Source organism: Acomys russatus, chromosome 30 (assembly GCF_903995435.1).
Source record: "Acomys russatus chromosome 30, mAcoRus1.1, whole genome shotgun sequence".
In the NCBI taxonomy this organism is placed as follows: domain Eukaryota; kingdom Metazoa; phylum Chordata; class Mammalia; order Rodentia; family Muridae; genus Acomys; species Acomys russatus.
The window spans coordinates 39,125,760-39,145,415 of record NC_067166.1 but is presented as its reverse complement, the minus strand read 5'-3'; the positions used below and the strand labels follow the sequence as shown (position 1 = coordinate 39,145,415).

Sequence of the window (19,656 nt, the reverse complement as noted above, 5' to 3'; positions counted from 1 at the left end):
AATTCTGTTGAGCATGTTTGTGTCTGTAGATCCTGTTCTCTTCTCTAGGGTTTCCATTTCTAGAATCATCTCAGACTATGTTTTATTCATAAATTCTATCTCCATTTTTAGGTCTTTGAAATCTTTTATTCATGTCTTTCTCCTGTTTTATTGTTTCTTTAAGTGATTTGTTCAATTCTTCATCTCTTTCTTTGTGTATTCCTGTTCTAGTTTGAGGGATTTATTTTCCTCCTTTAAGGCCTCTATCATTTTCATAACCTTAGATTTGGAATCCTTCTCTTGTATGCTGGCTGTGATAGTATCTCCAGGGCTTCTTGTGGTGGTGGTACTGCTGGTTTCTGGTAGTATCAAATGGTCCCGGGACTGACATCTACCCGTTGTGATGTCTCTGGTGTGAGTGTGCGTCCAGTGCCTGCTTGGACCTTGGAACTTTCTTTGGATTTGCTGGGTGACCTGAGGTCAGATCCACTAGCGTTCCTGACTGTGGTGTCTTCTCAGTGCTAGAATCCACAGACGCTGGTGTTTTTTTCAGTGTCTGGCTAGCTCTGTGCCCCAGGGAATTCAAGAGCTGCCTGTCAGCCAGGCCTGTGGTGCTGTCGCGGGCACATGCTCACCACTTAGAAATCCAGGAGCTTTCTGTGGGGCTTTTCTGAGTAACCTGAGGTCAGATCCATTTGTGATCGTGACTGTGGTGTCTGCTTGATGCTAGACGCTGGTGTTTTTGCAGTGCCTGCTAGCTCTGTGCCCCAGGGACTGCCTGCTAGCCAGGCATGTGGCAGTTGCGAGGGCACCAAAATTCTTTTTATTTTTTAAAAGCTTGTTTTAGTGGTTGACTAGATTTGTGACTATATGTCTTCTCTCTTTGCCTTTGGATTGTCTATAAATTAAAATTTCAGGATCTTAGCTAGATTTCTAATGGTGACATTCTTATTCCTCTAAAGAGGTCACTGAAGTTTTCCAAGCCAACATGAATGAAACAAAGTACTAGTATTAAACTGTTGCTGCAGGCTGTGTACCTATAAGCCTTAGGATAGAAGTCCTTTTCGGTAAGGGTCATATGGCAAAAAGAGGTAAGGGATACTCTTGGATCTAAGACTGGCAAGGAAAGCTGTCCTCACTCAGGGACTGGATGCTTCACAGAGGCCACTATCCGTGACTGGTTTAGTGTAATTGTGTGCTTCTGCAATATGCCAAACGAGTTTTCCTTTTCATAAGACCGTACACATTAAAAAAGAACATTCACACTGTTTAGAAAATCTTAAATGACTTGAGACTCCTCCCTTTCATCACACAAAATATGGTCATTGTTTAATCTATATATAGAAAAAATGCTGCATAATATATTAGTAGGCCACTGTATCTGTTTTGGAAAACTTCAGCAGTTCCAAAGCTAATTTAAAAGACCTAATTGATCTGCACTATGTAATGTTTTTTAGAAAATAAGAGTAGAGATCGTTTTTGTAAACATAGAACTCAGAAGTTTGGAAATTAGAAAGAAGCTGGGTAGCGTGGGGTAAAAGAAACAGTCCTTGCCTTACAGCCCCTGAGCAGCATGCTTTTCTGAGTATGGGCATTTCTGTAAATGCTAATTTCTCTTGTTTGTGACACAAATTTGTCTGGGCATAAGAGAGGAGCCAGATGGAGCAGATGGTTTTTCATGGAGAAAGGAGGAGAGGAAGTTACAGAGGGGAAAAACAAAACAAAAAGAAAAAAAAAAAAAACACAGGCTGAGAGAGAAATTTTGCAGTGAAACCACCGAACTGGGCTAATTCTTGGGTAGGAATAAAGAAAGGCTCCAAACTGCCAGGCTAACTCTCAGAAGCACAGAATAGCAAGTGGTGGAGTGAGCCTGCACTTGGACAGGTAGTGGTACGGGATGCATGTGAGCCAGCTGGGAGTTATTTAGTGAGTAGGGTGCGGGCCAGAGCACCTTAGGAACTAACATTTGAATGGCTTGAGCAGTGTTAGTATGTGGTAATTTTTCAAGTCTGGTATTACCTCAAATCAAGTCTGTTACAGGCTTGTTTCAGTTAACTGGAAATCAGATGCCCCTGCTGGAGGTAGTTGGATGTAGGGGTATCCGGATATGGAAGTAATGGCTTCTCCTGACAAACAGAAACTCTCCTCATAACATTTCTGAGGGATGCTGTTTAAGTATTGTCTATCTGCTAGCAATCCTTTTGTTTGTCTGGTCAGAGTCCAGCCTGAGCTGAGTCCATATGTCATTCAGGACATTGTCAGCAGGGCCACCATTTGGGGGCCCATTTTGGGCCTGACAATAGACAGCTACTGTGAGATGGAGGTAAACACACATCTGAATGGCTTGAGGTTCCTGCAGAACCCCTCGGGACAAGTGCTGTGCATGTGATAGAAAGGCTCTTCTAAAGGAAGCTCTCTAGACTCTGATTCGTAGCAAGAAGTGGTGAATCCTATATAAATATTAAGAAATAGCCTCAATAAGCTCTTGTGCTAGTCAAGTACCTCCTAGGGAAACCAAAATTAAGACACAGTAGCTCGACATTATAATAGCCAATCATTTGTGCCAGCCATGAGTGTTTGTGCTCCTACACTTTTTTTTTTTGTACTAGCCTCTTCCCACCATGTCTTCAGCACCCAAGAACCCATGGGGCGAAATAGATTGAGTACCTACTGTGTGCTAAACTCATTCTTTCCTTTAAGCTCACATTATTTTGTGCAGTTGATTTTTCTGTTTAAAGGGGAATCAAAAAGGATCAGAGAGGTTCACTTTTAAATTTGTACTTTTAGGCAAACAGAACCTACCTAACTCTTAATGGCTTCTAATTCTCTTCAATGCTATAATTCAAAGAAATGTAGAAGAGGTGTGTGTGTGTGTGTGTGTGTGTGTGTGTGTGTGTGTGTGTAGTATATATGTGTTAGTGTACAGGTGGTTCCACTAGCCTGCGTTTCGGGGCCCTAGCACCTTCTTATATCATCACCTGCCACTACCACCAGATGTGCCATGGGATAAAAATACCCCACCCACCTCCTCAGCTCCCTCAGTCTCCTTCTCTCTCTCTCTCTCTTTGCCTCTTTATCTCTCTGTTCTCTCTCAGTCCCCACATTTTCTGTTTCTGCCCTCGTGGCTTTCTCCCCTGTCTGTCTGTCTGTCTGTCTGTCTGTTACATGTCTAATCATCCACCCCCTAACTCCGCTCTTCTTCCCTTCCTCCAAGTAAACTTCCTTATAAGAGATATGTTGTATGACCTAATTATTATTATAACATTGGTGCTCTAAAACTCAGTGGGCCTTCCCGTCGACTTAGCACACCCGGATCCCTTCTACGTCCACCCTCGACAGATTTGGGTGCCTGCCCTTTTCACCAACCTTCATCCAGATGCTGCCCTAGGGTGAGATTCTCTCTTCTACCAGCATGGTCTCCTGTCCCATGTCAAAAATCCTAGTTTAGTGAACCGTTTCTTCTGCTTGGGCAATTTGCCGTTGGTCCCTGACTACCGTCGCACTATGGCCCACTAGGGACAGCCTGTACTGACCCATTCTAGTCCACCTGTGCCCTTGGGATGCCTTATGCCCAGATCTGAGAGTTTCTTCTCTCCCCACACATGGGAATGGTGTCCTCATCAAAGCTGCCCATCGAGATGCATTTTGGAGAACCTTAGACCCCTATAGCTAGCTTCTAAATGTATCAACCCTGGCCTCAATATACTGCCCCAGTGATCAGGGGAGCATGAAAACCTCTCCTTTTCGCTATTCCTTTTTTCCTCATTCCAAACTCCGTTTCACTCTGGTCTGGATGCTCTCCTATGCTGTGTGACTTACGTATGCAGTGTGTCAGAGCTGGGTGGGAGTGGACTACAACACACACCTGCGCCCACCAATGGCTGCTCTGAAGGAAGCAGCTTTCTCAAGACCACTTCTGAGGTATGTGTGGACCATTTGTTAATTTGGTGTTAAATTCTGCTTAGTGTCTATGTCCTCCGTGTGACTCTGAGTCTCAGCCTCTCTCTTCACATGGACCTGCATGATGCTCACCTTTTCGCACCTCCTGCAGCTAGACTGCAAGCATGCACTCTACCCCTCCCAGATATCTAAACTCTGCTTTACGCTCCTAAAGCCTCTCATGCCTAGGCTCTACTCCCCAACTCCTATGAATCTCTTATCTCTTGTTTCTTTGCACTCTGCTCTCAAAAGAAAACATATATCTTAAGATTATATTGTGAAGTCTTAGGTAAGGATTTATCATTTGTGTATTGGGTATGGTGTTTTTAAACTAAGTTTAACTCTTATTAGGACATATATATATATGTATGTGTACATAAAACTCTAATTCAAATCCATGTGTATGTGTGTGCATATAACTTGGATGCAACTTTCATTTATCAGTAGAAACACAAATGTGTTTAAATAGCAGCCATGTTGACCACATGACTTACAACCTGCCATGTGACTCCACCATCTTAAGATGGTATAAAGCACCAACCGTAAAGCTTCTTAGTCATATGAACTGCCTAATTTATTATTTTATCTCCTCTTAGACTAAGAAAGCAATAAATCTATTTTAAATTGGTATGAATATTTATAGAAATTCAAAGTTATACTTTTTACAATATATTGTATATGTGATTCAACCCTGGTTCAACATATTCTTTCATTTTTCTTTTTCTCTTTTTAAGATTTATTTATTATATATACAACGTCTTGCCTGCCTGTGTGCTTGCACTCTAGAAGAGGGCACCAGATCTCATTACAGATGTTTGTGAGTCACTATGTGGTTGCTGGGAATTGAACTCAGGACCTCCAGATGAGCAGCCAGTGCTCTTAACCTCTGAGCCATCTCTCCAACCCTCAACATATTCTTTATGTGAAACTTCAAGGTTATAATGGTCTATTCAGATAAACAAAAGCTAATTAAAAATGTATGTCTAACTACTTACGCCTTTGCTAGTTCTTTGATACATGAATGGATTCTGTTTTTCTTTCTCCTGCTGCTGGCTGCCTGTGCTCAGGTTCACTTCCAGGATTTCCTGCCTGTGCTCAGGGTTCGCTTCCAGGATTTCCTGCCTGTGCTCAGGGTTCGCTTCCCAGGCTTTCTGGCCAATGGATTTGGTATAATATTTCAAATGTAATTTTAAGGTTGGTTTATACTGTTCCCCTGTATTGCTGACTCTGGAAATGGGTTACTGTTCACCCTTCTCAGACCCAGGCATGTTTTTAAGGTCCCTGGTCAATGGTTAAAACTCAACTTGGGGTTATTGGTGAAAGGTTTTGCTTAGATAATCTTAAACCATGTGACATAATTCCAAAGATAATTTTTAAATTGGGGTATATTAATTTTAGGGACATCAGTTATTTGCTATGTTAGAACTTGGTTATTATGCTCTATCTTCATCCTCAAAAGGTTAAAAATCAATGCCTTAAAAATGTTTAGCCTTGTTTTTGCTAATGTTACTAATCTATAATATAACTTAGATATTGTTAAGCCATAGACTTTTTGTAAACTAAATCATGCAGTAAACTGTTATGCTCTATAATGGTACATCATAAAAAGGTTAAAAAAAAATTCCAGACTCTTTATGGACTCTATTATTTTCAAGGCTCTAAACCTAACAGAGATAGAACCTTAATCCCAGTCCTTAAAGATTATTAAGAAATGCAAGTTAATAGTCAGTCATCTTATCAATGATCAAATTCCTTAAGATGCCCAGAAATATATTGTAGTCATGCTAAGACCCAATGTAAATAATTACAAAATTAAGCTTTATTTAGCCTCCTGTACACATTTTCAAAGTTAAACAGAAAGTAACTAAGAAACAAAGCAAAGTTTATCTGTTTAGATCTACTTGAGATAGTGGTGGCCCTCCAACACTCATCTGCAAAATATGGCATAATTTTAGATAATATTCTGTTTTAATGTTTGCCAGGTATAGTTTAGAGCACATAACTAAAGACAGATATGCTAGCCTTCAGGCCTTTCAGAGACCTGCTGAATATGGCATTTAGTATGTTAAAACTCATTATGAGAGACAGAGACTTCAAATCCTAACAGTAACTCCCCAAGGTCTCCAGGAAGATATGGGCACAATGACAGTTGACTTCAACCCTCCATTGTGGTACTCTCTGCACTGGGCAGACTGCCCCAGTATCTAACCCAGAGCTGGGGCCTGGCCTGAACTGTGGATAGACTGGACATCTGGACAGTCCATTGTCTCATGTTGCTGAAGAGGCGGTGAGGTCAGCCTCTCCCATGTTCTTCCTCCACAGAAAAAGCCTCTCATCTCTGTGCCTGATGGCCAGACTGCCTGTGCCTGCTTTGACATGGAGAGCCCAGAAACCTGGAACAAGTGTCTGGGTAGTGGACCAGTCTCTGTCATTTTGATTGATAACATAAATTCATTTGGATTGCATTTTATCCTTGTCATGTCTCTGATCACATTGCCGGCTAAGCTAATAGTAGCTTGAGAGATAGAGAACAGCAATTAGCTCCTTATCCAAGGTAATCTATGACTATGTAAGTTCATTAGTCCATTCATTAGGTAGTTAAAACTATTAGGTACTAGATCTCTTAGTTTAAAAAAGCAAACAGGTTTGCCTTGCTCGCAGATCTCATGTTAAAAGATGAACAAGCTTCAGATGCCTTCTCAGTCATCTTCACGCTTAAAAATCAGGTTTAAGCCTCATTCTCCTAGAGATGCTACCACTAGGCCTAGACACAGTCTACCTTGTTGCCAGACTCAAAACACAGATCGCAGATGTAACTTTTTACTATTCCTTTGGCTAAAGGACAGAGATTGCTCTCAGCACCCTGCGTCTCATGACAAGTAATTGAAGAAGAAACGTGTAAAGCCTAAAGCCAAGGCCTAAGGGTGCAGAAGCTTAAGTCGTGAGGACCTAGGAAAGTACTTGAGCGTCTAAGAAAGTAATTAATATAAAAAGAACGAAAAGTGCTGGAGATTTCTTACTGTTGCTCTGCTAATGTTGTATTATGGCTGTTTATAGTTTTGATGTTAATCAGGGGAGCTTTGATTTATTAATCTAAGTCTGGTAAAATCATTCCACTATACAATCCACTATCATAGTTCCAAGTTCAAGATTTTTACATTTTCTTTGGTTTGTCTTTTAAGTCTAGACTTAAAAGTGTTTCTCATTGTGCTAAATTTATATGTATCCAGTCTTCTGGATAGAGGGGGGAAAACCCTCATTCATGATGTATAGACATACTAAAAATCAAGATTAAGTGAGCCCTTGCCCCTTCTGCTTCCCGGAAGGCTTCTGTCTTCCCTGAGTTCACCTTAAAGAGTGCTCATGCTGTTAAGCCAAAATCATTTCCCAAGCCTCCAATATGCTATGACACAAAGATGTGTGTCTACTGCCTTTTTTTATAATGTGCATTTCACTGCAGATTACAAAGACTGGTGATGCTAACATGCTTAAAACTTATCTTCTTTGTAAACTTATAAAAGGATTCTTGTAAGCAACAGGAAATCTACCTCTCAGGTCGAATGGACTCTAGATAAATATCTTCAATAAAAACTTAAGTTTCCCAGCTATTTCCTGTTTCAGAGGATAGGATTCCTCCCTTTTTCCTAGTTTTGGGTCTCCCCTACCCCCAACTACCAAAATCATGGGTCCAAAAGCTTCAAATGTACACTTAAAAAGAAATTTCTCCCTAACCTACCTAACTTTGTCTTCTACCCATATATATGTTCCAGTACCCCGTCAGGTCCAGGTGCTTCCTGCATCCAGGACAGTGCCAAAGCAGCTCCCCACAGGTGCTGCAGCCTAACCTCACAGACTGTGTCAGATGGGTCTGTGCTTTCCTTCCGGGCTGCAGTGGTTCTCACAGATCCTGGATAGCAAGTAGAACAGCCTGCTCTTCCTGGACATGGCTGACATTCCGGCTTTTTGCTGAGTTCAGGGAGGAGCCTCAAGAGGAAAGCAATGCCCTCCAAAGCAACCACTTAGTAAATGGGAATCTGTGTATTGATTGAAAATATAGACTCCGAACTTTATAAAAGATCAAGGCCAGAGTGAGCTAGTTGTTTCGTTTAATCCTTGGTGACTTCATAGCTTTTACTTTTCTCTGAGTTTCTCTGGCTACTTCCTAAAGCCCATTGACTCTCTTTTGAGCATCGATGGTAGGTACCTAAACACTTGACTGGTTTGGGTGGCCTTTGTACTAGAGAGTCAATTAACCCTTCAGAGGAGGTACTTAAAAAAAACTTACAAGTGTGTGTTCCTTTTTTCCATTCCTCTTCTATTCACCCATCTACATTTCTTGAAGATGTTGTGGTATGTCATGAATGTGTGAAAATCTTTTATTTAAAAAAATCATTTAGTGGACTTTCGAAGAGAGGAAACATCCATGACACATGGGTGGTTGGGTTGCAAAAGTGTGGGTTTGTTCAGTACCACGTAGGCATTGCCCACGTGAAGTCTATCCCTGGACACTTGTCTTATGAGCACAATGTATAAGGTTTCTGGAGAAGCATCTGCCAGCTGAATGCTAATGGATTCTGTTTGGCATAATGGCTGTTGGTTTTATTTTTGATGGCTCAAATTAATGGAGGAAATATGATGTATTGCAGATTGGCATCATCATCTTATGGAAATATTCAATGTCCATAATGTCTCCAGATATTATGCTTCCTTCCAAGATAATAGAATAAAGTGCTTTTCAAATTAAGAAATGCTTGCATTGTCAATAGGTCATCAAGAAGAAATCTCTATTTCATACTCCCTCAACCTCTGCCCTTTGCTAGGATTTTACAAGGAGAAGTGTTTTTCTCATGTATATAAAGGAGTATTTTAAGCACAAATAAGTTTAGATAATGAGGAGTCCGAGCTATATGACGAGTGCCATGGACCTTGTCTTTCCTCAGGAAAATCAAATGCTCTGTCTGTTAATAGGAAATGTCAAGTGCAGTCTCCACTAGGTCAGACTCTGATGTGAGGTGATCTGCTTGTGTTTAAAGAAAAATTACAACCTGTTGTTTACATGAAGTTCTCAGGTCAGGTGGGTCCAGTCCTGACTCCAACTAGCAACTTGACCATATGTAAGTTACTTAAGCTCTCTGTGGTAGGATGCAGTTGGTAATTTGAATGGCTTTATACATTCATTTAGACTGCCTTGAGCAGACTTCAGCATCTGGTACAGCCTCAATAAATGCTCCTTCTAATCGTTCAGTAACCTTCGAGGCAGGTGTGGAATTATTGTCCCATTTCAAGATGAGGAAGCTGAAATTACAGAACAAATCCCAAACCACACCGATGGTGACTGTGGCACAGATTTAAATTCGGTTTTTGTAGCCCTCAACGGCCCTCAAACTTTCCGACAACTAGCTGCTTCCCCCTAGTTGTTTCTGAGGCTGTTGAAGTGAACCTGGCTCATGTCACAGTGCTAAATATACCAGTCGTTTCGGAGTCTCATTCATCACATATGCATGTACCTGATGCAAATGAAGTAGCTATGTTCTACCAAGGTGTAGGGTTGTGAAACACAGCCCATGCAGTCAGAATGGCATGACTTATAACGAGAAGGCCTACAATAATGTTAAACCTTTCCACAAGCACGTGTGACTCTGATATCCCAGAGACTGGGGGTGGGGGGGAGGGAGGAGGGAAATGCCTTGTGGGATAGGGTCCAAAAGCATTCAAGTCTTCCTTGTAGCAGCTCTGCCAGAAGAACTCATCACCCTCCGTGTGCTTGAAAAGACATAACATTTTATTTATGGAATAGCAGAGGAATCAAGAAAGCACTTAGGCCATTATCCTGTACTTGCAAATTTACACAGGAGGGCTGGGTCTTCTCGGGTAGAATTCTGATGAAGCACTGACAAAGCCCAAGCCCTTCACGTGAGGACACTGCCTCTCACCTCCTATGACATCGCTGTTTATCTTCCTACCTGGGCATGCCTGTTCCTCCAGCACTTGGTTGTTGACTTCCTTCCCCTCACAGACTTGGTACTCACTCTCAGGCAAACCTTCCCCATGCATAACTCCAAGAAGCTTTCCTTTGCTGGGGACTTCCAAAGCTAAATTCTCAGTTTGGGTTTTTATCCAGGCCCCAGTTTTTCACATTAACCACTGGCCATGTCGTCTTGACTGTCCCCAGGTAAACCTGAGTGTGCAGTGTGTGCTCTGCTGCATAATCTCTTGTCTTTTCAGCCCACCTGTCTGTTCCGCACACTCCAGGCAAAATAATCTCAAGTGCAAATCTGGACATGTTATGCTCTTATTTACACTTCTTGGGGCCTATTGTGGGTCCTAGAGGTAAAGCCCAGTTTCTCAACATGAATTACAAGGCGCTTTGTAGTAGAGCCCCTGATGTGCTCAGTGTTCTCCATCTCTCTCTTTCTGTACCCACTTCCTTCATGTTTCTCCCCTCCCCATTTCCCATGCCACAATTTAGCCTCTGACTATATTGAACTGTTCGCAGGTCATGGATTCATTCTATTGTCCTCCAGACCTGTGCTCACTCCACTACACTTGCCTTAGCTCCCAGCACCCACTTGCCCATGTATTTGCAAATGTAATTATTGGCCTTTCCATAGACTGTAACTTCCTTAAGACCAAGATGCTAGCCTGCTATCAAATACATGGCTAGTACATGGGCTGCCATCCACATCTGCAGGAGAGTCATCTGTGTGCTCAACCATAAGGAAAAGTATGTGTATGAACTTGTATTGAACATGTACTTCTTTTTGTTATCATTCCAAAAACATTTAGCATAACTATGTAGCACTGGCAGTATAAGGAATTATTGAGGTTTTAAAGAACATGCATGGCTAGCAGTGTGGCTAAATTGTAGAGCATATTTATAGCATGCTTGACACCCTGGGGTCACTTCAACACTGAAACAAGTAAAATAAAAAAGATCTGCATAGGTCTTTAGCATATGCTACATGGTTTTACATGAGTTCAATATGTATGGATCATCGGTTTGTCCATTGTTGCTGAAGAACAGCCATAGTGTTCTCTTCTCTCTCTCTCTCTCCTCTCTCTCTCTCCTCCTCTCTCCTCTCGCGCTCTCTCTTCTCTCGCTTTCGCTCTCTCTCATGGTAGTATGTATGTATGTATGTATGTAATGTATGTATTAAGGTGTGTGTGTGTGTGTGTGTGTGTGTGTGTGTGTGTGTGTGTGCCTGTGTACACATTCAAGACTAGGAGAGGGCATCAAGTATCCTATCACTTTTTGTTCCTTTGCTTGAGGCAGGGTCTTTCACTGAGCTGGGGTTGTACTGGTATCAGCCCACTGCAGTGATGTTCCTGTCTCGGCCCCTGCAGGTGCAGGTGTGGACATGCCAGCTTTTAATCTCAGCCCAGGTCTTCATATTTAGCAGCAAATGTTCTCATCCACTGAGCCATCTCTGCGTCTTCAACCTGCTTATACTGTCCCATTAATTCTGTTGTTTTGCTCTGTGGAAACCTTTTCATTGGGTGAAGTTGCACTTTGCCCACCCTGTGCTTCTATCTTATATCCAAAAAGTCATTGCTGCAACTTATGTCAAGAAAGTTTCCAGAATATTTTCCAAGAGCAGGGTCTAATAAGAAGAGAGTAAATGCTGGGTGGCAGCAGGACCCTTACACTATCCACTGTGTAAGGGATAGCAGTATACAAAAAGCCCCAAGCACGTGAGCTACTTATCATAGTTTTCTGCATATGATTCCAGAGTGACAGTGCTCCAGCATTAGCCTGTATTTGTGGGGAGAGGAGCCTGACAGTTCCTACATGATTATGCCAAAGCATCTGAGATGAAGTAAGTGCCATGTCTCTGTCTGGACCTCTCAGAAAGGAAGCTAACTCATGCTGGTAAGGTTTTTCAGTGAACATAAATGGAATAATGATGCAAGGGAGAGAGGTCCACTGCTCCTCTGTCCCATAAACAGAGGCTACATCGTATAACCGTCAAAGGTCCTTCGGCTTCCGAACCCCTCATGTGTATGACGAGTCCTGCATGTGTGCTTTCAAGGCCTTTGGGAGATTTTTGTGCGTAACATGAACCTAGATGAATGGAGCTGTTGGTGTGAAGGGAGTGTGTATGGTAGTCAGGAGTTGAAAGGAGGAGAACATTTAATAGATGCTTCCAAATTGCCCTCCAGTGTCCCAATTATAGACTCACCAGTGCTCAATGGGCGCTTTCTTTTCTTTATCACACTTGCCCATGCAGTATTAACAATCAACTCATTATCTGCCAATCTAAAAAATGGTTGGTGTTATTCTTCATAGTGAAGTTAGCATTTTTAATACTTCTATTGGTTGTTATAGTCTTTTGTCACTTCTGTGACCATTTTGAAAATAAAATTTTGAACTTATTATTTTCTTGCTGATTTACAAACATTTGTGATTACTTAGAGTATTAGATCTTGATCCAGCATGACATTTGATTACAGAGGATGCTTTTGTGTTTCAAACTCTTACGCCTATATGAAAGTCCTTCCTATTACAGAGCTACTGATGCTATGTGTAGACTAATGACAGTAAATGGAGATGCTTTACGTGGTTAGAAATTAGAGAAGTGGATATACATGAAATATTTGGGAGTTCAAATAGGTATATTGTGGGAGAAATTGTTACTATTCTACAAACCAAGGAAAATTTCTAAGCCTGGTTTGCAAAAATCTCTGTTGATAGAAATTATTCCTTGTTCCGGCAAAGTGTATGCCACAAATACTTTGCTTTTATTTTTCATAAACAAAAATGCCTTATCCCAAGAGTTTTTGTAATGGTTAGCTTCAGTTGTCCACTTGACACAACGTAGACTTACCCGGCAAGAGCACCTCAGTGAGACATTGTCTACAGCTTAGTTGTCATGTGGACATATCTGTAGGGCGATGTCTTAATGAGCGTAGGAAGACCGTGCCCACTGTGGGCAGTAACATTCCTCAGGCAGGGGTCCTGAACTGTAGAGGAGTGCAGACAGCTGAACACAAGGAAGCATGAGACATGTTTATGCAGTCGTTTCTCCTGCTCCTAGCTGTGGGTGAGGTGTGAAGTCAAGCAGCTTCAGCCTTCTGCTGCTTCATGTCCCTACAATGTATTGTAGACCAAAGAAACCCTTTCTCACTTTAAGCTGCTTTTTATTAGGGTGTCTTGTCACAGGAACAAAAATGAAACTATAACAGTTCTATCCATAGGTTGTGTGTTTTAATGTTACAGGAAACCAATGTTTTTGAGGCACTTCTGAATTTAGCATTGAGGCCAAGTGTTGTAGAGTATTTTTAGAGGAAGCTAGTACATCATTTTATTTCTGAGGGCTTGGTATGTACAATTCTGACACATATTGAGTACAGTGACAATACATTTTAAGTATGTATAAGGTAGACTTGCTATAGACATAGGTATTGTTAGAAAAGAGAATTTTCCAGGTCAGAAGTTATAAATTAGCCCTTTAATATATATGTCCAACAGATGTTTCCCTTAGAGTTTATGAAATATTTTCATCATGAATCTGTTTATTTAGATCTCAAATGCTAATGCTAAAAACAAGGTGTTTTTGAAAAGGAGATATGTTTTTGTGATAATGAACAACATTCATTGTTAATAATGAAAAAACAACAAGGTGGCTGTTATTTTCAGACAGAGTCAGTAGGCTCCAGTTGATCACTGGTCTGCCATACACCTTGATGTACTTTATTCATCTGGGTATACAATATAGATTGCTCTTTCCTTGTTTGTGGGCAAATTAAACATATAACAAAATGCACATAAAAAAATTTCTTAATTTTTCATTAATAAATTACAGGTATCATGAAGCTTTTGGATTTATTGTGGTTTTTTTTTTTTCCTGGTACATTGATTTTTTTGGACATGATAGGAGACCAGAAGTAGTCAGCATTCTTTACAGTATCTTCCAACAACCCATTACTCCAGCTGGTGCAAAAGAAAGTGACTTCAAAGTTATACTTCTTGGAGTTCCACTATTTTGCGCTGTAATTTTTTTAGGTCTTTCTGTACTTTATATTTCTCTAAATCCATTTTTGTTTTTTGTATTTGTTGGAGAGAACTGAGGGAGTCATGAATTGATTTAAATCCTAGAAGAGGAAAAGAAAACACATACACTAAAACAATGCATTGGATCTCCTCCTAACTCCCAAATTTTCTCTTCAGAAGTCCTTCCATAGTGCTCATTTAATTCAAAGCACATTAAGTTCCATTAAGACATATCTAAAAGTATGCAGATGAATTAGCTCCTAGTGGCTTAATTGGAATCTGGCTTTTGTGTGAACACTGTTCTCTTTCCCCTCTATAAACATACTGGCTAATGAACATAATTCTCTCAAGAGATCTTTAAAATATTTTTTTTCTCTGTAGGTGTTGATAAAGAAAATTATGAGTTAAAAAAATTCTTGTTAGACTTTCCCTCAATTTCTGCTCTATCTGCTCTATCTTTATCCATGCACATCTCGAAGGCAGGGTAAATTTTGAGTCGAAATTTTTATGCATGGGTTGGTGTCCTCCTTACTCTACTAGACTTGTCTAGTTAGAGGGTGTCTTCTTTAGTATGACAGGCCTTGCTACCAGAAGTCTCTGCTAGCATCCCCCTCATATCCTCCCAGGAGGCTCTGGCCTAGTCCAAGAGCTAACCCACGGGAAAGAGCCACCCACCGATATTATTAATGATACTCTGCTATGCTTGCAGACAGGAGCCCAGCAGAGTTGTCCTCTGACAGACCCCATCCAGCAGCAGTTCAAAACAGATGCTGAGACTCACAGCCAAACATTGGGCAATGCACAGGGAGCCTTGTGGGAAAGTGGGGAGAAGGGGAAAAGGGCCTGCAGGTGACCTGAGTTTCACAAGAAGACCAACAGAGCCAACTAACTAGGGCCCTGGGGGCTTGCTGAGATTGAAGCCCTTAGGCTCCCTCTACGGATGTAGCCATGCAGGCAGCTCAGGTTTCATATGGGTTCTCTAGGAAGTAAGCAGGGACTGTCTCTGAGATGGACTCTTGTGAGCTTTTGATAACTTCCCCAACAGGACTGTCTTGCCAGGCCACAGGAGAAGAGGACAAGCTCAGTCATGAAGCAACTTGATGAGCTGGGGTGGATGAAAAGGGGGTTTCCCTTCTTCTGAGAAATAGGTGAGCAGGAGGTGGGGAGGAGGGAGGGAGAGTGGGACTGGGATGTGAGGAGGGATGAGGCTAGGACCAGGATGTACAACCAGGAGCTTACCCCCTTGAAAAGTAATAAGCTTGAAGGAGATAAAGAGTGCCTGCCTGCTGCCGTCTTCCCTCCCGGTGCATCCTGTCTGTCTTACCCATGTGCTCCCTCACAGCCACAGACCTGTCAGGCCACAAGCTCAGACCCTACTATCCGAGGTCTTGCACAGAGCTGCTTCTCAACATCTTTTTATTAAAAGCATAATGGAGTAAACTCCTCATTTGTAGTCTCCCTTTGCTAGAATTCCCACCTAGTAAAATAAAGACGAAGATTGAAGAATTCTCTTCAACTCAACCCTAAGCAACAATGAGTATAAATAAACTCCTGAAAATGAGTCAGGAAGAGGGTCCCTTTTCAGAGGTGTCAGTTGAGTTTGGCATATGATTCTTGGACACACAATTCACCTGTTTTAAACCTGGGGCTTGGGAGCTTCAGATTTCTAGTCAGCACATTCTACTTGTATGCCAGGAGTGCTGTGTGGGACGAGGCACCTCCAGTGCGTCTCTCTGGGGCCAAAATGCTGTGGCATTTACACATATATTTTTCTAAGACCTGGAGGACACAACACAGCCTGGAGATTTCTCCAATAGAAGAACCTTGTGTTCCTCAGATATGTGACTTGAGGCAGATGGCTGCTCCACAGCCCCTGTTCCTTCTCCTTCTCTTTGACAAGTGAGATGAGCCTTTCAAATCAATCCTCTTTGAAGTCAGCTCAGCTTGACACTGGTGCCTTTAGCCTCTTAAGAAAAGCAGTCATTACAAGGACTCTGCTAATTCATCTTTTCCTCGATTTTAAAGGTCAAGCTGCCAGTCTGACATCTGTCTAGGATCATTATCTGCAGTTCAATGAAGCCAATCGACTTAGTCTCCTAAGTTCATAATAGAGGCACAAGTCAGTTTCTTTGTGAACCAAGAACTTGCCATTTCACAGGGCTGTTGCTGTTGTTGTTGTTTTTTTGTTTTTTAAGACCAGGTTTCTCTGTATAACCTTGGCTGTCCTGGACTCTTCTTTCTGACCAGGCTGGCCTTGAACTCAGAGAGATCCACCTGCCTCTGCCTCCTGAGTGCTGGCATTAAAGGCATGCACCACCGCACCCAGTTTATTTCACAGTTCTATGGTCCAAAGATCTTAGAAAGTAAACCGTGTCACAGCAATGGCAGGCATGTGAGATGGCCAAGTGGAAATGAAGAACTCTACTCACTCATGAGCCTTTCGGTAATACGCTGGCATCCTACATGGTGTTTAGGGAATCCAGATGAAATGAATGATGATGTCACCAATGACAAGAGTGGCTGAAAACGGAACCCTGGGAGTGGAAAGGACTGCCAGGTGTCCTCTGCTCACCTGATTGGAAGTCATTTTGCATTTTCTCTAATTCACCCCAGATTCGCTTTTCCATTTGGTTCATCTTCTTGGACAGTTTATTCTCTATGGCTTTCACTTTGTTTAGTTCTGCTTCCTGTTTCTGGGAGTTAAAAAATTCTCCAACTTGCTTGAAAGCTGCAGCATTTTTTCTTCCATTTTATTCTCAGACTTTTCCTATGAGAGAGAGAGAGAGAGAGAGAGAGAGAGAGAGAGAGAGAGAGAGAGAGAGAGAGAGAGAGAGAGAGAGAGAGAGAGAGAGAGGGAGAGAGAGAGAGATATCACATGAGGAAACTCTTCAGAAAAGAGAGCAGAGTGGATTATACTTAGGCTTAGAAAAAATGGCTAGTTTCCTGATGGAAAACATGAGCATTGTATGCCTCGAACTGTGCTCTGAAGCGTGAGAGTTAATTCCTATGTTTGGCTTTGCTATTTCTGAACTCTTGTGAATCCACAAGTTCTGTAGAATGGATGCTACTGCTGAAGTGCCTGGACAGGCTTAGAATATCAGTCTGATGTATAAAGAAGTATCACTAAGGAAGATGACAGCTTTTTGAAGCTTCTTGCATGTGCTCCTAAGTGTTAGAACTAACTTTTTTCCTAGGACCTCACATCTCCATGTGGACCCCAGTGAGTGAGAATGGTGACTCTCCACTCCAGCTGCTCATTATCTATCTTTCCTTCATTCTCTCCTTCCTTTCCTTTTTTTCTTTCTTGTTACAATCTCTTAGGTCATAGCCCACCCCCAGAAGTTCTGACCAATTGGTCTATGATGGAGCTCAGGAATTAGTAAGCTCACAGGGTGATTTTGCATGTGAGTGAGGTACAGCAACAGCCTTAGAGCTATGAGCTTTTCTGTAGAGAATCAGGAGGGACTGGACATAAACGCCATGGCTTCTTTGAGTCTATTTCTGCCTCTCATCCTCACAGGATGGCCCAGGATTACTTACTACTGCCTATAAGTGATAGAGAGACTCGTGGTACCTTGTAGTTGAAGAACTAGCTTTTATACAGACTTTGGTAAATCACAGCAGTGATAAAGCTGTTGCTTCTGTCCAGCCCTTGGCCTCTACCTCACTCAGCTATGTGTAAACTCAGGTCTTGGCGAGAGACATTGTTCACTGTGTTCCTGGAAGTCCTATTAATGAAGTTCTGAAAATATCTGATTTGCCACAGGCCACCATCATGGCCTCGTGCTGCCCATCTCCGTGGACGTGGGTGCCTGCTTCAGTGGAAAAAGAAGCCCAGGCACAGGCATATTTCTCATGTCAGTCTTCTTCCAAAGACTGAGACATTCTTCTTATGGTCTGATCTTGAAAAGTGTTCTTAAAACTTGGTATCTATGCCAGGCGTGGTGGCTCACACCTTTGATCTCAGCACTCAGGAGGTAGAGACAGGTGGATCTCTGTGAACTCCCAGGCAGCCTAGTGAGTTTCATGCTAAGCAGAGTAACATAGAAAGATCTTGTCTCAAAAACAAAAACAAACAAAACTTCATATCTACTAATCAATCCTCACATAGGGTAAATTTTTTGTCTGTTCAGAAGTTTTCAAACTATCATGAGGCCAAGTATCATATAGGAAACTTGTCTAGAGCCACAGATTCCTAATGGAGGCCCCCAGAAAATTGATTTGTAGTTTTGGCCTGATAATTTTTGGGGGGTATTTTTTATTTTTGTTCTTTAAAAAGAAAATTTCTTCAAATTATTTTGGTACAGGGAGCACATACTCTCCATGTCTGGAGAGGAGCTTCCTGGATGAAGGGCAGGCAATGTACCCCCACACTGGTGCTAAAATACAAGTGAGTTCCTGTACAGCAGGGACTGCTATTGAGGCTGGGGGCAGCCACTCAGACCTGTCCTGGCCTTTTACACACCCTGAGGTCAGGGACTATGCCACCATGTGACCCCTCACGAAATGGTGTAACCTCTTACCAGCTTTTCCTGCACAACCTTCAGACATTCATTTATGTGGCCCAGGTGGTCTTTTCTGTACTTGATAAACTGGTTTTCTGTCCATTTTTGATTGTTTTCAATTTCTTCATACACATTTGTAGAAAGTGAGTTAAGTCTAAGGAAAAATCATTTAAAAATTAGCTTTAAAAAGATGCCATGAGGGAATGCCTTGCGTGCCTGGACAGGCGCTTATGGGGTATTTTGTGAGGTGAAGGCCCAGTCAGCTGTCCTCTGCGAACCCAAGAATACAATCATACATGCTGTCATATATATTGTAAGCTTTCTGGTAATGTTTCTCATACAGAAATGCATTTGTTATCCATGTAGAAAGTTCCTCAAGGCTTGAGGCTCACTTTGCAGTGGAGGTTGACAAGTTTTTTTTGTAAAGAGCCAGACTGTATTTCAATCCCTATAGCCTGAACAAAACACACACACACACACACACACACACACACACACACACACACACACACATCATAGCTAAGCTCTGAATCTAACTGTGTTTGTGTATACCCAGAGTCAAATTTCACAAAATATTTACAGGTCATACAGTATAATTTTTTTTTTACAAACTATTCAAAGGAATAAAATAAAATAAAGTATAAAATGCATCACCATTGGTCAGATTCAGCTGCCCAAGTTGCTAACACTTGTTTTACAGCTCCTCTATGAGGCAAGGAAGAGAGCAAAGAGGACCAGCGCTGTCAAGCGGAGGAGGGAACCTCAGCGGCAGTGTCTAAGGTGGGGCTTGGGTAGTGTGCCCTGGGGGGAAGCATCAGAAGTGTGCTCTCTGCCGCCAGTGGACCCGTGTGGGTGGACGTGTGCCAGGTTACTCATGTGACAGAACACAGAACCCAAACAACCAACCCTGAAGTAGCAGATGTGCAGAAAGGGGCTGCTGGCCTGATAAGCTATAACAGTGTTAAATATCAAAGAACAGAAAACCTTAGCAAATGGGAGTGAATGTTGCTTCAGAGGTTAAAATGTCGGAAGCAGGTGGAATTCATGTAAAAAGTCACTGCAGAGTGGCTGAGTGGAGCAAGGAGGAATCATACTTGATAAGGCAGAGATGAAAAGGAGAGAGAGGGGAAACCTGGAGGCATGTAAGTAGTTCCTAAGATGGCAACTTAAAATTCCCTTTTGGAATAGGTCAAAACATTAGACTGATACACAAATAAATAGCACATGTTGTTTGTCACTGAT

At 41.9% G+C, this 19,656-nt stretch overlaps 1 protein-coding gene across 1 annotated transcript in view; it reads right to left on the bottom strand.

Moving 5' to 3' along the window:
- Positions 1-19,656, bottom strand: part of Fam81b (family with sequence similarity 81 member B) — a 102,464-nt gene that overhangs the window by 37,386 nt on the left and 45,422 nt on the right. The window contains exon 8 of the mRNA XM_051172501.1: positions 18,433-18,568. Coding sequence (XP_051028458.1) covers positions 18,433-18,568 — 136 coding nt within the window. The remainder of the gene's footprint in view (positions 1-18,432; positions 18,569-19,656) is intronic.